Below are 18,714 nucleotides of genomic sequence, written 5' to 3'. Positions count from 1 at the left end.
CCTGGACACGCACGGCTGGCTTCGATTGACCTTGAGCGTGTGCGTGCGGTTTTCATGACAGCGCAGGCGTGGGAGGACAGTTTCAATAAAAGTGGTTCGCCATGAGCCCGGCTGTGTCTAAAGCGAAGAAAGTGTGAGGCGTGAGAGTTCCATCGAGAAAAGACAATAGCTGGGCTCATCCATGTCGGACCGCGTGGGAGTGGTAGGGCGCCCGGAACCATGGAGCCATTGAAGTTACTTCACATGGCACGCACATGGCGATGATGAATGTTTCGAGTGAAGTGGGACAAGTGAACATGCATCTCATGTTTAGGCTGGTACTCCAGGTATTTCGTACTATCGCAGTGCGTATTCGAATTGAGTGGGGCGCTTGTAACGATAATCGCGCCCTCAGCTGTGCAGTGTTGTTGCCAATTGTGTCAGCTGCTTGTTTGCGCCTCAGCTTGACTGGAAACGGGGCCGCCCGATGTTTCTTTCTATGGACGCCCGGACCCCAAGGTTGCAGATGGAGTGTTTGATATGCTTCGACACACCACGAGTGTGTGTCTAGCGAGCTCCCTCTTACCTCTCTCTGACCTACGTCCGAGCTTTGTGTGCTCTGTGTCTAACCAGGTGTGTACTACAGCGATCAGGGGGGGGGGGGGGGCTCCGTGTCTGACCTGACGCCGTTCTGGAGCAGCTGCAGCTGTCGGCGCGTCTTCCTGTGGGCGCACCGCTCCAGGTTGCAGCAGCACGGCCGGCTCCAGCTCCACGAGTGACCTGAGCCGGGTCGGGTCGGCTCGTCTGTCAGCACCGTCCGCATCGCCTCCAGACTATCGGGCTCGTGGCCGGCGTGCCCGAGTCCGTGCTGTTCGTCCCCTGTGGGGGCAGACGCGCGGTCAGATCCACACCAACCAGTCGTGCTGCGCGTCCCCTGTGGGGTCCGTCGCGCGGGTCGGATCCACACCCACACAGTCGTGCTATGCGTCCACTGTGGGGTCAGAACGCGCGGGTCAGATCCACACCACACAGTTGTGTTGCGCGTCCCCTGTGGGTCAGACGTGCGGGTCAGATCCACACCACACAGTCGTGCTGCGCGTCCCCTGTGGGGTCAGACGTGCGGGTCAGATCCACACCACCCAGTTGTGTTGCGCGTCCCCTGTGGGGTCAGACGCGCGGGTCAGATCCACACCACACAGTCGTGCTGCGCATCCCCTGTGGGGTCACACGCGCGGGTCATATACAGATGTATTGTGCACGCATACCGTATGTTAGGTGCAGTTGCCTGTAGAAGAATGTACACCATCAACTCTTTCCTGAGTGGCATAGCCGCCTCATGAACTATCTCTCCGTGGATATCGTACGTCGGTGCCAGCAAGGACGGTACAGGATAGCTTTCAGATATAGCCCGTTGTTCATACAGGCAGGCGCCAAATACTCCACTATGTGGACAAAAGCACGCCAGGACTACAGTGCAGTTTGAACGCCTCTATATGCTCTCGCCCCCGCAGCGCAGTAGGTGGTTATTACACACACGCACACACACACACGCACACACACAAGTCATCCAGCTGATTAGTTTGTTTATTTGGAGTGTAAGCATTCGAGAGCCAAAGACCCCATCGCAAAGTCCAGTTTTCAGGAACAATAAATAGATGATACGCACACTATAATAAATAGATGACACGCACACTATATATATATATATATATATATATAATATATATATATATATATATATATATGTATATATAAGGGATGCCTGACGCGTGATGTGCGATGCCTGTTCAATTAAACCTCATTGTTCATACATGTACGGTAGCGGATGCCTACACATGTGTAATGGATTAGTCCAGACGGATACCTCAACACGTGTCCTGGTGAGTCAGAGGGCTGCTCCTGGTCCGCCCACGGGCAGGGTCGTGACTCACGAGCGCGCCCGGATCGAATGGCACGAGCACGCGCCGGCCACGCCCCGCGCTCATGGGAATGTTGGCTTCGACGGAATGCCCGCGGCAAGGTGAACCATCCAATTAGCGTCTCTTCCGTGGGAGTTTGATAGTAATGTCCTTTCAGGTATTTCAGATGTTTGCAAGGTAGCGTATGATTGGTGGGACATGTCTCACTCCGAACATATGTAGAAACTGAGGCACATGCGGAAGTGGATAAAATATCACATTTTGGTGATCATGAGACTAACAATCAATTGTCATTTCCCGTTGTCTGGTGACATTTTATGATCTGTTTGGCGTGCGATAATGCGGCTTTATGTTGAGCACATCCAAAAGTCATTCCAGCTGATTATGTTTGTTTGTTTATTTGGAGTGTAAGCATTCGAGAGCCAAAGACCCCATCGCAAAAAAAGTCCAGTTTCAGGAACAATAAATAGATGATACACACTTAACCCAGAAACCTCATCACCCATCCACATACACATTGTACACAGCCACATACACAGCTTACACAGTGAGATGCAACGGTCATCTGAAGAAGGCGCAACGGGCACCGGAGAGCATTAACAAATCAGACCGGCATGATTTTGTTGGCTGAAAAAGTCGGTTGAGAGAGAATGCTGTTTCGTGAGTAGTACAAAAGCTCAACACAAAGCTTGGAGATCAAGAAACCACAGCGGCAATCGGGCGTTTCGAAACGAATCGTGACCGCGTTTGTCGTCTTATCGAATTGATCCAGTTTCGGCGGCGACTGTGATACACGCTCCAGCAGCGTCAGACCTGAGGCCGCTATTTCTGCGTCCCATATGCCGGCTCCAGCTGTCTGACTGCGCCACAGCGCCGGCTCCCACGCCGCCGCAACCAATCCACCTGTCATCGCCAGCCGGCGAGCAAACCTAGATCGCCAATCACGGACCGGAGCGCTCGGCGCATGCGCGGCTGTCCACCGAGCCGGGTCAGAACTGAACATCGTGATGCGGGGATGTGGAGCAAATGTTGTGTGTTAGGAGCATTTCCTACCAATGGGCTCCGAAGGTAAAAATACATTTGATCTGGTCACATCGGCATTGCGCCATTCGACATCTCGTTTGGGATGACGTTTAAGATCTTAATTTGACAAGCAAAATATGGTGATGGCACACCGGGCTGAGGACGTTCGTATGAGAGGATTGCATGGCTCGCGGGTCATCGTATGGAATGCGCAGCGTGTAGGGTTGGGTAAATATTTTGAGAAAAACAAATTCCGGGTATAGGTACGGGTGTGGATAAGACGCTTACGTAAATTCGGGTAGATATTCTCCGAAATTTTACAGCGTTTTTGCTTGTGCTCCCTTTCCCATAGCCATATTATTCACGTTGCTTTTTCAATGATGAAAGAAAAAGAGCAAGTTCGGTTGTAAACTTTCCTGAAGGTCTTCCATTCCTCAAAACTTAATTGAGAACTGCAAACGGGCGGGTAAAGGATGAACATAACTGATCGCGAATGGGCAGCGGGTGGGTATTGGCACGGCCTCACGCACGGATGACTCAGGTGGCGGAAATATTTCCCGTGATGGCCTCTAGTTTGGAGAGGAGCTGCAAAATAACATGGCAATATTTCCAGTCAGACACTGTTCAAATAACGAGGTGAGCACGACGGCAGCCACGGCCGGGAAATGTTTGCTCAACAGGTGGCCGGTGGCGACGGCAGATCCCTACTTCTCCCGACGGCCAAAACATGCACTTCTGCCGCTGGATTTTTTTTTTTGGTAGACAGGTGGATTCAGGTCTCAATTTGTGTTCATCCGCTATGTTTGGCTCAGATTTTGTTTCGAAGAGCAATAAATACATGAATCGAGTTGAAACAATCCGCCCAGAATTGTCACTTCGTATGTTTCCTTACGATGCGAAACGCTCGTGAAGCCTGACCAGAAACCGGACATGACCCATGGCAGAGCGAGGGTCCCGAACGGGGTCACGAGTCCGGGCAACACTTGTGCGCGCCCCACTACCGCACTTAAGCCGGCGCCAACTGCAGGACAGACAGGTGGCAGTGCACCGGGTCGTTCACCGCAGTCGCCGCGAGGGAAGGAGCCGCGGCGCGCGCCATTGTTTGGGACCCCAAACCAGGCGTGGGTGAACTGGACCGAACACATGTGGGGAAGGGAGCGGCACGAGTTCTGTTTGTCTGCGCCTTGAAACATCCCTTCAGGCCTGCGGGCCTGGTAAACTGCATGTTAGTATCGATAGGTCAGTCACTCGGCCTGCGATGATTGGCAACCCATTATTGTCCCTTGTGCGCCTCCGCTAAAAAACGAAATCCTATCGCCTTTCTTTGTGGAACAACACCCCTTCAGAGATTGGGCGGAAAATGGATTAGCACAAGAGCTCGACAACAAGCGCAAACGGATGGACAGGCAAGAAACCAACGAGTCGGCGGATGAGAAAGTTCCGGGTAAGCCCGGTAAGGTTTAACATCTCGGAAAGGCCATGACGACCCATTTTTAATTATTCATTTTCCAGTGTTTAATGTCTATGTTAAAATCCGATTGTAGAAGTCAGAAGCGCACAGATGCCACGGGAGCTAAGAAGAGTACCTTACCCGGCCGAAGGGGCGTGAAGAAGCCAGCCGACACCGAGCGACACACGACGTGCATCGACTCCTCAGCTATCGATACACGTCTCTCACGCTGCCCGTCGACACAACGCATTATTCCCTTGGTACCACCATCGCCACCATAGTGAGTAGCACCACCGTCACATGCGTCACCACCGTCCGCGGGGGCGACGGCCGGACGTGTGGTGCGGGCGGAGGCCGGCGGCCCGGCCGACTGCGGCCCGGCACCACTGCCCGGCAGCTAACAGTACTCACGGAGCCGGAGCCGGAGACGGACGGACGGACGGCGGCGGACGGCACAACCCGCACTCAGCCCGACCTCAGCGTGCCGCCGCCGTCCGACACCAACTGGAGCGCCGCGCCGTCGCCAGACACGCGTAATGGGAGCACGTGCACGGCTTTCACTACGATGCCACGCACATCTGTGGCGCCGGTTTTGGGGTGCACGCTATTTTGGTGGACGACGCACTGGACGAAATGACCTAAATATGGCGCGTGTTCAGGATGCGTGGTGACCCACAACCCCCACACGGACCGTGGACAGCGCGCCTGAAAAGCGGATACGGGCAAGGGCGCGGCGCCAAAACTTGTGCGCATACAATATGAATTTCATGGCGCCAGCAGTCCGTAAGCGGCATTCGTTCCAAATTTGTCAGGGCAAATCATCCTCTATTTATCACATGAAGACATCTAGATATCTGCCTTGGTAAGGGGGCTTGGAATCCATGCATTGGGCAACGGCGCGGATCTCAAGGAATGGCATGGAGTGCCCGTGTTCGGTGAGCGATGACTTGCGATCTGTCATCCTCGGATCAAGACATTGTCTGAATATGCTTTGAATGGTCATTCGATCGTAGCACGAACGGAGCGGAATATTCATCCGACTCTAACCTTGCTCTGAGCCGGTGTCGAGGTCTGTCCCAGAACGCAGCGACTCTGAGGTGGAATTAATTCCAGCGGAGCGATAATGTAGCGCAAAGCAGCGTGCCTGCTAGTTGAGAAGTTCAATTGTTCACTAATTTCTGACGCGCTGAACCTTATTCTAAACAGCATCATCACTGTGTGGAATACCTCACATTTATGGATAGATGAAACATTCCATAAAGCTGAAAAAACGTTCCATCATGGCTTTTGGAACGATTAGGCCTTCTTAGATAGCTGACATTAAGTACGACCTTCTTGGCAGGGCCGAGCACTTTGTTTCGCATTCCCTGCTTCCATTCTGGCACGGCACCATCCCAACGTTCTAAGCACCTGCCCTGATTCATTGTTTTGGCCTTGTGCTCTAGCTGAAATCGACGAAGCCAGATAACAAAGATGTTCTCAGACTGGTGATGCCACTTCTAGGAGATACGGAACTATTTCGCGCGCAGGGATCAGCATTCGCTCTGGTAAGCAGCAGCTTACCAGGCGATGCCATTTCCAGGAGACACGGGGCTATTTCGCGCGCAGGGATCAGTGTTCGCCCTGGTAAGCAGCAGGCCGAGAGCGGTGTCACTTCCACACCGTTGGGCGCCATGACCGGGACTGGAGCAGTCACGATAAGTAGAGGGCAAACCGTTCGGCAGCTTCCTGAGCTCACGGGAGCATACCACCGCTCCAGTGTCATGATGCAAGCATAGCAAAGTGCAAGGTCATTCTGAATTATTACCTATTCGTATGTAGCTACCTGACGTTTATGCCTGCCTAGTTCGATGTTTCAACACCACATAGCGGAAGTGGGCATCGCCTGCTTCCTCCACAATTGGGTCAACAATGGGCGGGGATTCCTATCCGCGTTAAGCTGTCGCGCCTGACCGCACATCATTCCATGCGGGGGCCCCGCACCCAACCCCAGGCTCCACTGGAACATGCCCTAAACTGAGTACCATCGCGTGGATGGCCTATGGTGCCGGTATCAGAATCACGCCGAGGACGGAAAACCTGAAAGCTCCATATGAGCGTCTATATAACTCCAAGTGATTCCACATGCCGATACCATCAGGACCCACCAACGCTGACGAGCGGCGTAGCGATGTCGATCGATAATGATCGATTCCTGTATAGGCATTCTTCGGTATATATGACTTTCCGCTCGCCATTAATTACAGTCCGGATGACAGCAGAATACCACCGCAGCATGTGGACGTGGAGGAAGAGGAGAGATGAAAGAACTAACAGGATTGGGAGGAGCGCACGCTTCATCGGTTGGTCACGCCCGCGTCAGCTGGCTCACCGTTCAGATCGTGTGGCAGCGACTTCTGCACGGCCTCCAGCACCTGGATCTGTCCCTCCAGTGACGTCAGCACCGAGTCCAAGTGGGAGACCTGGGAGTACAGTGACTCCAGCAGTTCCGGTCTGGAGAGAGAGACAACACAGTGATATCAGCATATCAACGTTGAGCCAAGTGAAAGACCTGAGAGTGCAGGGACTCCAGTAGTTCCGGTCTGGAGAGACAACACAGTGATATCAGCATATCAACGTTGAGCCAAGTGAGAGACCTGAGAGTGCAGGGACTCCAGTAGTTCCGGTCTGGAGAGACAACACAGTGATAACAGCATATAAACGCTGAACCAAGTAATTATGAGCATGCTGGGGGATGATCAGCAACGGTAGACAGCTCCAGATTTATAACCGCTTTTATGCGAGCAATTTTTACAGTCTTGAATGTTAGGAACCAGAATGGGATATTTTCAAGTAAAACAATACGACAGCATGACAGCGTGCAAACATATCGGAAATAAATGCAAAGGTCAACGTGCCATAAATTGGACAGTTTGCTGGGAGTGATTACCTCGCTGGCTCAGGTAGGTTCTCCGAGCATTGGCATGGCTAAGAAATGAAGTAGCTTCAGATATTGCGACTTCAAACTCAGTTGTATTCATAAAAGCATAGTGAACACTGGCGGCATGCAATGGATACGTCAAATGAGCATTTCCAATTACAGACCTCCACCGTCTTGCGTTTAAGGGTGAGGAGTAAAGGGAGCTCGGGGTTTGAGACACGGATGCTGAGGAAATTAAATATCGGTCAGAGTGCAATGAATTGGAAAAGGATAGCCAAAATACGATCAAGATACCACCCCAAATGCTGCACTAGTTGTCTTATCAGTGGAGGTCTGATCAACTTCCGCTAAGTGCGAAGATAAGCGAGCCTTACGTTTCCAGCAGCGTGTCCATCAACACCGCCCATCCTCCGGTAGACGGACCGGCTTCGGAGCGAAGTCCTCCAACTAGTGCAAGGACTCTTCGTCAGGCCATGCACAACCGTCCCCAGATGTCAACTTTCATCTGCAACCGCTCGCACCACGGAACTCAACTCGAGACAGTCACTCCGCAGCACGACACCACTGCTTGTCACCTCAGCTCAGCCACTCGTCGCTCTCCGCACCGCTCGCGGCGCGCACCTGCTCAGCGTGGGCCCAGCTGCGCCGGCACTGCCATCTACCGGTGGCCGTGGCGACTGAGCGCGCGCACTGCTATAGCGGGCACCTCGCCTGAGGAGAGGCTCCGGCGGCGGACTGAATCAGACTGCCGGCGCGCCCGGCGGCTGCGGGGCTCCGACTTTCGCCCCGGGTTCGGGTCTGGTGGGCTCGGTGACGCAGCTGGCGGGACGGCGGACAGCTCCTGCCCAAAATCGGCCAGGTAATGGGCCCGGTCACGTGCTGAAATGCCTGGTCATTTGAGCCGGCCGTTGTTCGGGAGGATTCCGATGACCGGTGCGTGCAGGCCGTTCACGCTAGCCTTCGTGCTCGCGAGAACCAGGCCGACTCTCTCAATAATAGCACTCATTTGGGAAACAAGGGCTCTTAACGGAACATGGAAAGTTAACAGCCCTATGGCCTTTCCCCGATGATCACAGTTTCTGTTTGTCCGTTGGTGAAGTTGGAAATGTAGAAATAACAACAACCAATAAGCGAATAACCGACAATTAATTGGACTTAACTGTGCTGAGTGTAAAGTGTGAATACACATAAGATTTAACGTCTTAAGCCAATGCATCTGCATGTAACATTACGAAGTCCTACGAGCATTACGAAACCCACGTGGAGCCCGATCAAATATGCAACATATATGACCAGTGAAGATTCATGCTCGAGGAGATTGGTTTGGTGATACGAGGGGGGACGCAGACATGGTGTTGATTATTTTCTCTTCTTACGACGCCACAGGATTAATGTTTTTTCTCTTCAGGGTTGGGGAGATCGCTGACCTTTTGCCCCCCCCCCCCTCTCCGCCCTGACTTCTCGCTCCCGCCATCCCTGCCAAAGGAGTCTGCTCGTAGTATACTTCCTGCTTCTTTTCGCAGTTATTTTCATTTATTTCTGCTCTACCTCTTATCGCTCAACGTCACACCGGTAGTTCCAGGTAATTATCTCCCGTTGGCAGGATTAGCTACACGTGATGCCCCCGCCGTGCACCGTTCATACGCCGGAGTTTCTTTGTAGTTCATCGCAATCCGCCATATGCTGTGTATGTGATCAAGAGTGTGCGGAAACTGTGAAAAACCAGCGTGTTCAAGGAGCCCTAACGGGCTCTCCCGAACACGCAGCAGTAGTTTTCTTGCTTGACTAATATTGATACTTCCAGGCGGCTCGCTCTCCTCAGCAGCACAAGCTGTTAGTAATTTTCAGTCGATGGTGAAGATCTTGCAGGGATCGGCAGCGACCGTATTATTCGCCCTACAAACTGATAACTCCCCGCCAGCTACATACCGGGCGTCGCACTGCCTATGCTGAAAGGTTCAAAGGCGAGGGACATTTTTGGGCAATGGCGATGTTGGAGCCCACTTCACGGTCGAATGGTGTCATGACATAAAACTAAGGCAGCCAGAGCTGCATTTAGGCGCGGCTAGGCTTGGCTCCGACATTAAATTAAGAGTATCCCTTTGCCTGGCCTGGGTCGCGGGTCCCAATACTGTTAGATTTTAACTTCGGTCGGTGTATGGCGATGCATCAAAAGAATTCCATCAACGAGAAAAAAATTGGAAACCGTCTTTAATCTAGCATCGACATGGAACCTTGGGAACTTAAGATCGGGGCTATCGTGCTTGCCACTGGGTAGCTACCCGCCTAGAAAGCCTGAGATAAAAGTTCCGTTTTGTCTCATTGCCTTGGTATGGTATTCCCATGCCACCGGAAACGTATGGACATGAGTCCTTACTTCCTTGAATCTGGCAGCGTGTGCATTCGGGACTGGTGTTTGGTAATGTTGCGTTGTATTCCGGTATCCCGCCCGAACCACATGCTGACATTCCATCAGTTGACTTTGTACTGCATGTGAAACAGCCCAATAACCTACCACTGAAATTTAAAGCAAACTTAATGAACTTCTAACTTGCGCATGCCCTATGTTTGCGTTTAGAATTCAATTCAGATCAATCCAAAATCAGGTAAAGAAGGTGTCGTTATCTGAAATATATCCTCAGCACAAGACGTATTTCTTGCCACGGAGCTATTGCGGGGCATTTTTATATCGGCTCATTTACCTTCACCCACTTTTGTTTCCCTGCTTCCTATGCTCCGCAAACAGCAGCCTCGAATTAAGTGTGAAGTGACTGCTTCTTCCGAAGTTAAACCATTAAAGGCTTAATGCATGCTCAAAAATATTTTTGAACTAGATATGAAGGATGTAACCGCATTGAGCTTTAAGAGCCGTTTATGAGTCATTTTTATTGTTTTTGATTTTTTGCGATTAGTATTCTCTTTATGCATCGCAAATCTCGCAGCGTTTTGGTCGCGATCTTGGCATGGTGGGAGGCGAGTACAGCGGAACTTTCATCCCCTAGCGTTACGTCCGATAACTAGACATAAATATGACAGAATTTTCGGGATTTTATGTGCTTGAAAGCATGTTTGGTGACGATAATTTGTCAGCAGTCCCCGTACAAATTCGATTTTAAATGATTTGTCGTGGTTCCAATCTTTTTCAAGGTTTTGGGCTTGCCAAAAATGTCATCTTCTTGTTTGTTTGTTAGAATAAGCCAAAGATTTCGATTTAAAGGAAGATTTTTCACAACAACAAAAATCACAAACACCTGCAGCATTGACCCTCATCCACTTTGTTCTCAGCCGTAACGTATAAAAACACTGTCATAATGGAAGGATCACCGGTAATACTTGCATACACAAGGCCCACGGTGAGGCCAAAACCTTGCGGAATGATCATTGCGTGACACAAAGTTCTGAAATAAACGATGATATCACATCACTCAAGACAGTGTACCGGAACGTTCTAGGTACCTTGTTAGAGCCGATTACTCAGCAGACACGGCCGCTTCAAGCCTTCAACTCCACCAATGCCCACTTCGTGTTATGCGAGCGGCATCTACACTGACTTGCCTACGTCCATACGGTATAGATGGCAGCACTATGAAGGCTATTCCTGCTTTCCCGTGCGTGCATCTGTATCTGCGAGCGTGGAGAACCTCCATTTGCAGCCTTTGTATAAATTCTGGCATGTTTGGGACATTTGCATCGTTAGATAGCCCTAAAATCTAGTCAATGTTGCTCAGCATACCGCCCGCGGGAGGATAACGGCAGGGACGTGCGTGCCAGCCATCCCGGCAGTCACAAGGGGGTTGCGAATAAAAGCACGTATTGAAAAAAGTCCGCATGACACTTGTTCGTAGGTAAAAGCTTGTGTGGCTTACGTTCGTCAAGATACAATACGAGCATGAATTTCGTATCGTCAAAAGTTTGCACTGTAAAAAGTTTGCCCAGGATGTTGTGTTAACAAAACACTTTCAGTATTTACCAAGCATTCATATGGTAAAATGTTCGTCGGGGAAAGGTTCGAAACGAATGTGTTTGAATACGCCGAAGCTTGAACGGAAAAGATGGCAGGAAGCTCTGCTCGTAAAGAAATATTTGTACAAAACCGTTCGTCATGAACAGGGCTTGTATGAAAAAGGACGGACGCAGGGGTTCGTATACCGATGTATTACGCAGGTACGCAAAGTTCGTGCGCAAAGGTTTGCCAGGCAAAGGGTTGGCTTGACAAAAGCACGCATGCAAAAGTTCGTGCGCAGATGTGTGATGAATGTTCGAATGCAGATCCCTATTTATGGTGCCGGCTTTGGAGGCATGGTTACTGCTTGGGCACCACGCTCCATCAGCCGTGGAGGGGGAGGAGCAAAGGAGGGTATGGAGGTGGATCAAGTCAAATATTATGGCTAGCTTAGCTCTTCATGATATTAAACTCAGTGCTTTCCTGGGACCAGCCAGTGAACCGAAATCAGAAGAAATCAGTGAAAACAATGCAGAGCAACCAGGAGATGGATGGGACTAGAGGTAAAAAATGAATTAAAAAACGTATGCCAACCACAAAACACTCGCCGCCATTTTGTTTAACGTTGTTTGCCTTTTAACGCCCACCCTGACGATGCCTCTGCCGACGCCCCGAACCGAAGCCTCCTGAGCGCGCCACTGACGCCAGCCGAGCGCACCACCGACGCCAGCTGGCGGCCGCCTCGCGAGTCAGCTGGCGTCAGTGGGATTCGGCGGACGGATGAGGAATGGACTCGGGGCATATGCTAGCTAATATTAAGTACCCCAGAGACGTAGAGAAATACGCACCCAGTATTGATGCACCCGCATTTATAAAGACTTTGTTTCATGGGCTCAAAATAGCCCGAGGCGATAAGTTCTGTACTGCAGGCCGCAAAGAGTTCAAAATTGCACAAACCAACTGTGACTCATGTAGATAAACCTGCCTGTGACTCACGTAGGTAGCCGAGTAGTCGATTCGTCCTGGAGCACGTTCATAGGAGTATCATCTATGCAAACTTACCAAGATTCGATCAATGCGTACCAACTTTTGCGTACGTACTTTTGTCAAAAGCACTCAGGCTGTTACAAATACATCTGTGCACACAATTGCTCATGAGCAGTTGCGTACGCACTTCATGGAATGCAAACGTTGTTCATACGAGCTTTCACCACAACGAACTTTTGCCGACACGAACATTCCATGGCTGTGCGTTATGCCATGCAAACATTTACTCCAAAGCATTTCTAAACTTTTTGGTACGTACATCTGGCATGTAAACTTTATAGTATGTAAATGTAAACTTTATGTAAACTTTATGTAAACTTCGTTTGATTGCAAACAATGACGTTTGTACGTTACATATGCGTACTTCTCCCATACGACATGAAGAAGCAACCTTTTGTACTCATGATACCAGGATTATTTTGGTTTGGGGCGCTTCTTCGCAAAGCGATTGTATTCTCAATTCGGATGCCAAATGATGAAAATTCCAGACATTCACTGCACATCAGTCTCTTTGCAAACTTCGCTAACCTTAGATGAAAAACCAAATGTTAAAGTGAACATTTTTGCGAGAGGACATCGAATGGAGACCCCAAAGGGTTGCCTTCGTGACTGACCTGTGCAGGGAATCGCTGTCGTCCATTTGTTTGATGTTCTCGCGAACAATCTTCTGTTCCAGTTGATACGCGGCTAGTTTTGTTTTCTCGACGGAAATCCGCCGCTGCAGCCGGTCCGGCAGCAGAACTTCCGGACCTTCCAGCAGGTGAAGCAGAAATCCGTACTTTTCCCGATCAGCCCAGTTGATCTAAGACATAGAAAAAGCATGCACAGTCACGAATGATAGTTCTGCGCGGTCACTGCTGTTAATGAACTATACTGGAAATCTCACAGGCCAGTTGGGTAATACGTAAAATGTACGAAAACAGCTACGTGAACAACGCTGACCGGGGATAAAACGGAAACAATAATACAAAAGGACAAAACAGCCCGTCCATGCATGCTCTGCTGCATTCAAAACAAGGCCAGATTGTAGATATGTCGCGCACAGGCCAAGGACAATGCTGCGCGCACTGTACGTCTGCAAGAAATGTCCGCCACAAACACAAAACTGAAAGGCGTATGGGCATGACCACAGACGTGGGTGGAACTTTCCATGGCTTTAGGGAGCCAAGTATGTTTTCCGCTAATATCTTATGATTTGTGCATAGAGCTTGCGGGTACCCCTAAGTAAACAAAACAATGTGCCGCTCTGCCCCTCCAGCCGAGCGACTCAAAGGCTCTCTTCTCTGGACACTGCCGAGCCTAACCATGTTGAGCAAGCTTCTCAATTACCTGAATCTTTGCTTAGCCGTGTAGCACGATTTAACACAAAGGCGTGGTTCAGCGCTTGCGAGGTTCCTCAAAGCTGAACACATATTTCCCCGGGTGTGCAGAACACTCCGAGATTTCGGCAGCCGTTCAAGGTGACCGCACAGCGTGCTCGCAACAATCAGCCGTCTGCCCCACGGTGTGCACCGCTGCTCCCAATGAGACGAGCGGAGGCGGCCATGTTCCCGTCTGTGTTGTTTCACGGTCGAGCTCGGCTCGGCGACCAATCAGCGGATGCGCTCGAAGACACCTGAGCTCAGGGGTCGCTGCACCCCTGGCGGGACGCGAGCGCTCGCCGGAACGGGAGCGCTGCGACTGACGTCATCAGACCCGCTCGTGGCTCGGGCCTGGCGATGTTGCGCAACGGGCTGGGTGCGTCAGCATATCGCCGCGCATGCACGGAAGCACGAGTGGTGCAGCTCCAGCTGTGGCTTTTGTCTGTTTTGCTGTTGAGATTTAACACCGGAGGTCATCGGACGCAGTCTCCTCAAATGAGAGCGGCACGCCGTCGTGGCGAGATGGCCGACACGCCCATTAGAGATGTAGCGTGCAATCATTGACCCACTGGTACAGACTCTTCAGCCTGGAGGTGCCTCAGCCATCCCGGGATGGTGAATGAGGAGCCAGACGGCAATCCGTAATATATCGCAGACGATCATACCGCCGAACTAACAACTTAATGTCTGATGCTGTTCGATTAACAAACATTGCTTGTCGGTTAACAAACATTCAACGTCTGACTCGCCGTACGCCTGACTGGTGTATGTGCAAGCAGACACTGGTGAGCAGCAGACAGGCAGACAGACAGACAGACAAACAGACAGACAGACAGAGACAGACAGACAGACAGAGAAAGGCAGACAGACAGACAGACGGACGGACAGGCAGACACACAATCAGACATTTAAAAGGATGTATATTACTCAATTTTCAATGAATAATTTGTCCCACGCCTTCCCATCATATTTGATAATCTTAGTTTGCATTATGCCAAATAAAGACATCAATGTTTCAGGGCAAATGAAACAAAGCCTAGCTAAGATGACTTACCAGGTATGCGGCTATTTAGATAGTTTGCCATGACAAGATGTGCCGTGCAAAAGTAGGTTGTCGCCCCTATATTGCAATTAGCTGCCGTGTCATTTTAATGAGAATCTAAACATATCCAGACGAGGATGACTTTTGTGGTGAAGCGGAGAGGCGTTAAATTTCTCACACAGAATGCACACATCATTGGTATAGGTACTGAATTCTCCCTTCGACTTCTCCCGTTGGTTCAGCATTTTCAACTGGACAGAAAAAACTACACCTGTTACCATTGTTGCTTGTTACATTATTAACCCGAATACAAATTGCAATAACTACCGGAAAGACAAAATCTATCAACGAACCGGACGGCGCTCTTCTGACTCTGGATCTTCTGAGAACCGCCTTCACTATGGGTACAGTTCGATCCATTGTTACGACACAAACATCTTAACCCTCTCTGACATCATGAAAGGTCACAGCCGAAGGAAACAGCCGTGAGCAGCGTAGGGGATTGAAAAGCTTAACAGATCCGAAAATTATAATAGACGCATTGGTGCCGTTCTGACGATCAAAAGGGAGGCTGAAAGTCATTAAAAATCCTGCGTATGATTATAGTGTGTCGCTCTCTGATTTTACGCGACAAGGAAATCAGGAAGCTTTGTGAGAACTAGCTCATGGGACAACTGGCCCCACCATCCTCTAAAACATCTGCAGAACACCAGATGGCTCAAGACTGAGACAGACGAAAAGGCGACAGTCAAGACTGAAAGACGGCGATAAATGGACACGGTTACGAATGAATTCGGACCCACCAACGGCATCCACAGAGACAGAGTCGTCGAATCGTCACATGACCACAGGCGGGCGTGTCCCACCTTCGTTGCCGGGCCTTCGTCGCCGGTCACTTGGTCCGGCCCAGTCCGCAGGTCCGTAGATCCGGTCATGACGTCATATCCGGATCCGGCCGACGCGGACAGCCCTTGCGAACGGAAGCGAGCCATCAGACGGGTCGGCACCCGGCCCTGGCGCCACTTCCACCCGGTCACGTGTTCCCTCGCACGAGGGACGACGTTGATCACGTGATTAAATACAGGGGAGGCGGGTGGGGGGGGGGGGGGGGGGGACGGCTGGTGCGAAGCGGCGCGCTGGCTCGTGGGATGATGGTGTTTTCGTCGGGCGTTGCGCTCCAGTGCCGAGGTAGTTACGTGTTCGTAGCCTGAGACGAATATCCTGTCTTACGCAATGTAAATCGTCGATAGTCAAAGCCGGTCGGTTTAAAAGCCGGCAACAGCGCATGAATCACGGGGAAAGGCGCGTTCTGGCTATCGTCTGCATCTTTGTTTGTTTCACTTTCTTGAAGCTCAATTGGATACATCCGGACGTAAAGCGCTAGAATGGTCTCAAATTTCAGCGGATGGCGTGCCACGAGGACGGCGGAATAATAAGAAGGCGCGTGGCGTGCAACCTAGAAGGAAACTGCTGATCACGGGCGGCTAAACTACTGCAGCCGCTGCACGTGTCGGAGCTCACACCGCCATACCGGGCTCGGCTACTGCGCCAACAGCAGCGCTTTTCACGGACCGTACCTCGCTCCTACGAACCCACCCCGCAACATAGGCTTACGTGGTATGAAGTATTGGAAAAGTAAATCATCATTATTTGTTTTTGTCGAGAAATTTCATCCCCAAATTTCGTATCCCAACCAACTTATGTAAGTCGCAGCGAGTTTGTCTGCAGATACCTCTCCAGGGTGTTATGCAATCGCGCCCAAATTTTCAGTAGCCTACGCGACATCCGTTGTGAGTGTTTCGACAACAGCAACGTGTCCTTAACTTTTCTACGAACGGAGAAGCTGTCGTTTTTTAGCAACACTGCACGGCGATCTACGACCTGCGGGGGTGGTGGGTAGCCACCGACGATGCTGCGGAACGCGCGCGGTGGGCCGATATTGTCATATTATTGGAGCCGTAACTCATGAAAGTACGGCCAAACACATAAAATCTAGCCACTTGTTCTTAGAACTGTACAAGGCACAAACCTGCTTAGATTTCGTACCGCTACGAAGCATGGTCACGTATATTTGAGCGAATAAATCTGAAATAGATTTTCATGAAAATTGTATATTTGGCCTGGCATAACAGGGTCGAGTATTGACTTAGAAGCATAAAACTTTTACCAAGCCAGAGATCTGCTTAGAACAACCCACAGAAGCTCGATCTTTTTTGTTTTGCAAACAGCGGTGGGGTCGCGTCGAGCATGTTATCATAATTTGGGACAGGCTCCTGCTAATCGTAATCCTATTCAATGTATTTCAACATGCGTGCATGATAGATTCATTGACTCCAATTTTTTTTATAAAAGGAGTGCGTTTACACCTTACCTTCTAATCGTGTGACTGGTGCGAGAGTGAATAATCTGTAACAAGTGCTTTTTGCTGGGCACTGTATTTTTTCCGTGTGTGTAAGAATGGAGAGCAGTGGATAACTGTCTCCCCATGCTTCGTGTAGCCGTAACATAAAATGTTTAGAGGTGAATGGAACGTATAAGCTTTAAAGGTAGTTTGTCCTTCCACGCTTTTGAGACATCATCACGCCCAACGCCTTTTAACAGAATCGAAGGCGTCGGCGTCTCTACCAACCGTACTGCTGTGACCGACTGTCGTTTCGCCAAGGCATTCAACCAGATGCCTGATGCACGAAGAGCTCGCACTTGGTCTCCTTTCCTTTCATTCACGGGCTTTATTTTGCGTGTGTTTTGGATGAGTGGGCTTTGGTCATCCGTGATCCTGTTGGATATAGGCTGTAGCACTGATCGTAGTACGGAAACAAAGAAAAAGTACCGCGTACGTAAAAAGCTGATCAGAAATAGTCAAGCTTTCAGGAAAACGGGCAAAAGACCGGAGGTCATGACCAAACGCGGCTTAGAACATACTGACAAGGACAGTCATCCGCTTCTGCCAGTAGCATTACACGTTATGGACTTTGATATTTTTGGCAAGTCAGGCGGTATCCCGCACATGAAAAATGATATTGGAGTTGAAAGGCTCACGGAAAATTTACGTCACTCATTTACACAGATTTTGCGCTTCACCCCATGAAAGCTATATTCTGCTTGCACATTACACAGACGTTACACAAAAACCCGAAAAGCCCGAGTCTCATCCCACCTTGATGCAGGTGAAGCTCCTCTCGTCGCGTCGCTGCTCGACCCCGTCACCGCCCGAGGCGTCTCCGCGGTCGAGCTGAGCACACTTCCACGACCGAGCCGCCGCGCTTCGCACCCGCACACAGGCCACTGCAGGGCTCGGGGAGCGCCCGACGCACACGAGCTGTCAGTGGTCGTGATCTGGCGCACTGATGGCCGTGTCTGACAAGAGGGCAGCTGTGCTGGACCCTTTCCCGGGTCTCTGACGCACACACTGTCTTCGCCGCCGCTGTCTACGACCGCAACTGAAGCTCGGTCTGCTTCCTGATGTGGTCCGCCCCTGGTCTTCACGTGGTCCTGATCCTCGCCGGGACACCACCGAACCGCCAGTCCATCCGCCGTTCACACCCAGGCCCAACGCGAGCTCACTCCGCCCCGTTCCCGCGCCGGTCCGGGTCTGGTCCCGCTCCGGTCCGGACCACTACCCGCGGCGGACTGCGGCGGACCACCGCGAGCCGCCGGCGCCCGGAGCCGGCCGGCCTCCGGTCACGCTCCAGCCCTGGCGCCAGGGCCGACCGGGACCCTCGCGATCGCCGCGCGCCGCCGGAGCCGCGGCGGCGTCACACAAGGAGGGGCTCCGCTCGGGGGCGTCAGGGACGCCAGGGACGCCGTCGAGGGACGAGCGAATGGCTTACCAGCCGGCCTTGGGCCCGCTCCGCCGCGTTTGAGCGCGCCGCACGTGGCGCGTGGCGCAGTTGCTCAATGTGTCATAGCACGCCGATGCGGTGGTTGCGTCCAGCGGGGTTAGCTCAGGCCGCTCGTTCCCCTCTGCCCCCTTCAGCGCGAGCTCGGGGCATGCCGCACGGCTCGGGAATGACGAAACTGGTAGCCTTTC

At 51.3% G+C, this 18,714-nt stretch overlaps 1 protein-coding gene across 1 annotated transcript; it reads right to left on the bottom strand.

Moving 5' to 3' along the window:
- Positions 1-6,707: 6,707 nt before the first annotated feature.
- LOC119102890 (uncharacterized) lies at positions 6,708-18,305 on the bottom strand. Its single transcript, XM_037226340.1, has 4 exons — positions 17,842-18,305; positions 15,551-15,654; positions 12,896-13,083; positions 6,708-6,864 (listed from the first exon to the last, which is right to left on the bottom strand). Exons 2-4 carry the CDS (start codon positions 15,617-15,619, stop codon positions 6,708-6,710), a joined length of 414 nt encoding a protein of 137 aa, XP_037082235.1. The 5' UTR covers positions 15,620-15,654; positions 17,842-18,305.
- Positions 18,306-18,714: the final 409 nt, after the last annotated feature.

The sequence above is a fragment of the Pollicipes pollicipes genome, unplaced genomic scaffold, assembly GCF_011947565.3.
Source record: "Pollicipes pollicipes isolate AB1234 unplaced genomic scaffold, Ppol_2.1 Scaffold_5724;HRSCAF=6776_pilon_pilon_pilon, whole genome shotgun sequence".
Taxonomy (NCBI): domain Eukaryota; kingdom Metazoa; phylum Arthropoda; class Thecostraca; order Pollicipedomorpha; family Pollicipedidae; genus Pollicipes; species Pollicipes pollicipes.
Note: the sequence above shows the minus strand (reverse complement) of the source record. Positions and strands in the feature narration are given on the sequence as shown.

Coding starts and splice junctions, on each gene's coding strand:
- LOC119102890 (XM_037226340.1), bottom strand. CDS start 15,619: ATGACCGGATCTACGGACCTGCGGACTGGGCCGGACCAAGTGACCGGC. Junction 13,084..15,550: donor ACGAAGGCCCGGCAACGAAG/GTGGGACACGCC, acceptor TCTATGTCTTAG/ATCAACTGGGCTGATCGGGA. Junction 6,865..12,895: donor GACAGCGATTCCCTGCACAG/GTCAGTCACGAA, acceptor CTCTCTCTCCAG/ACCGGAACTGCTGGAGTCAC.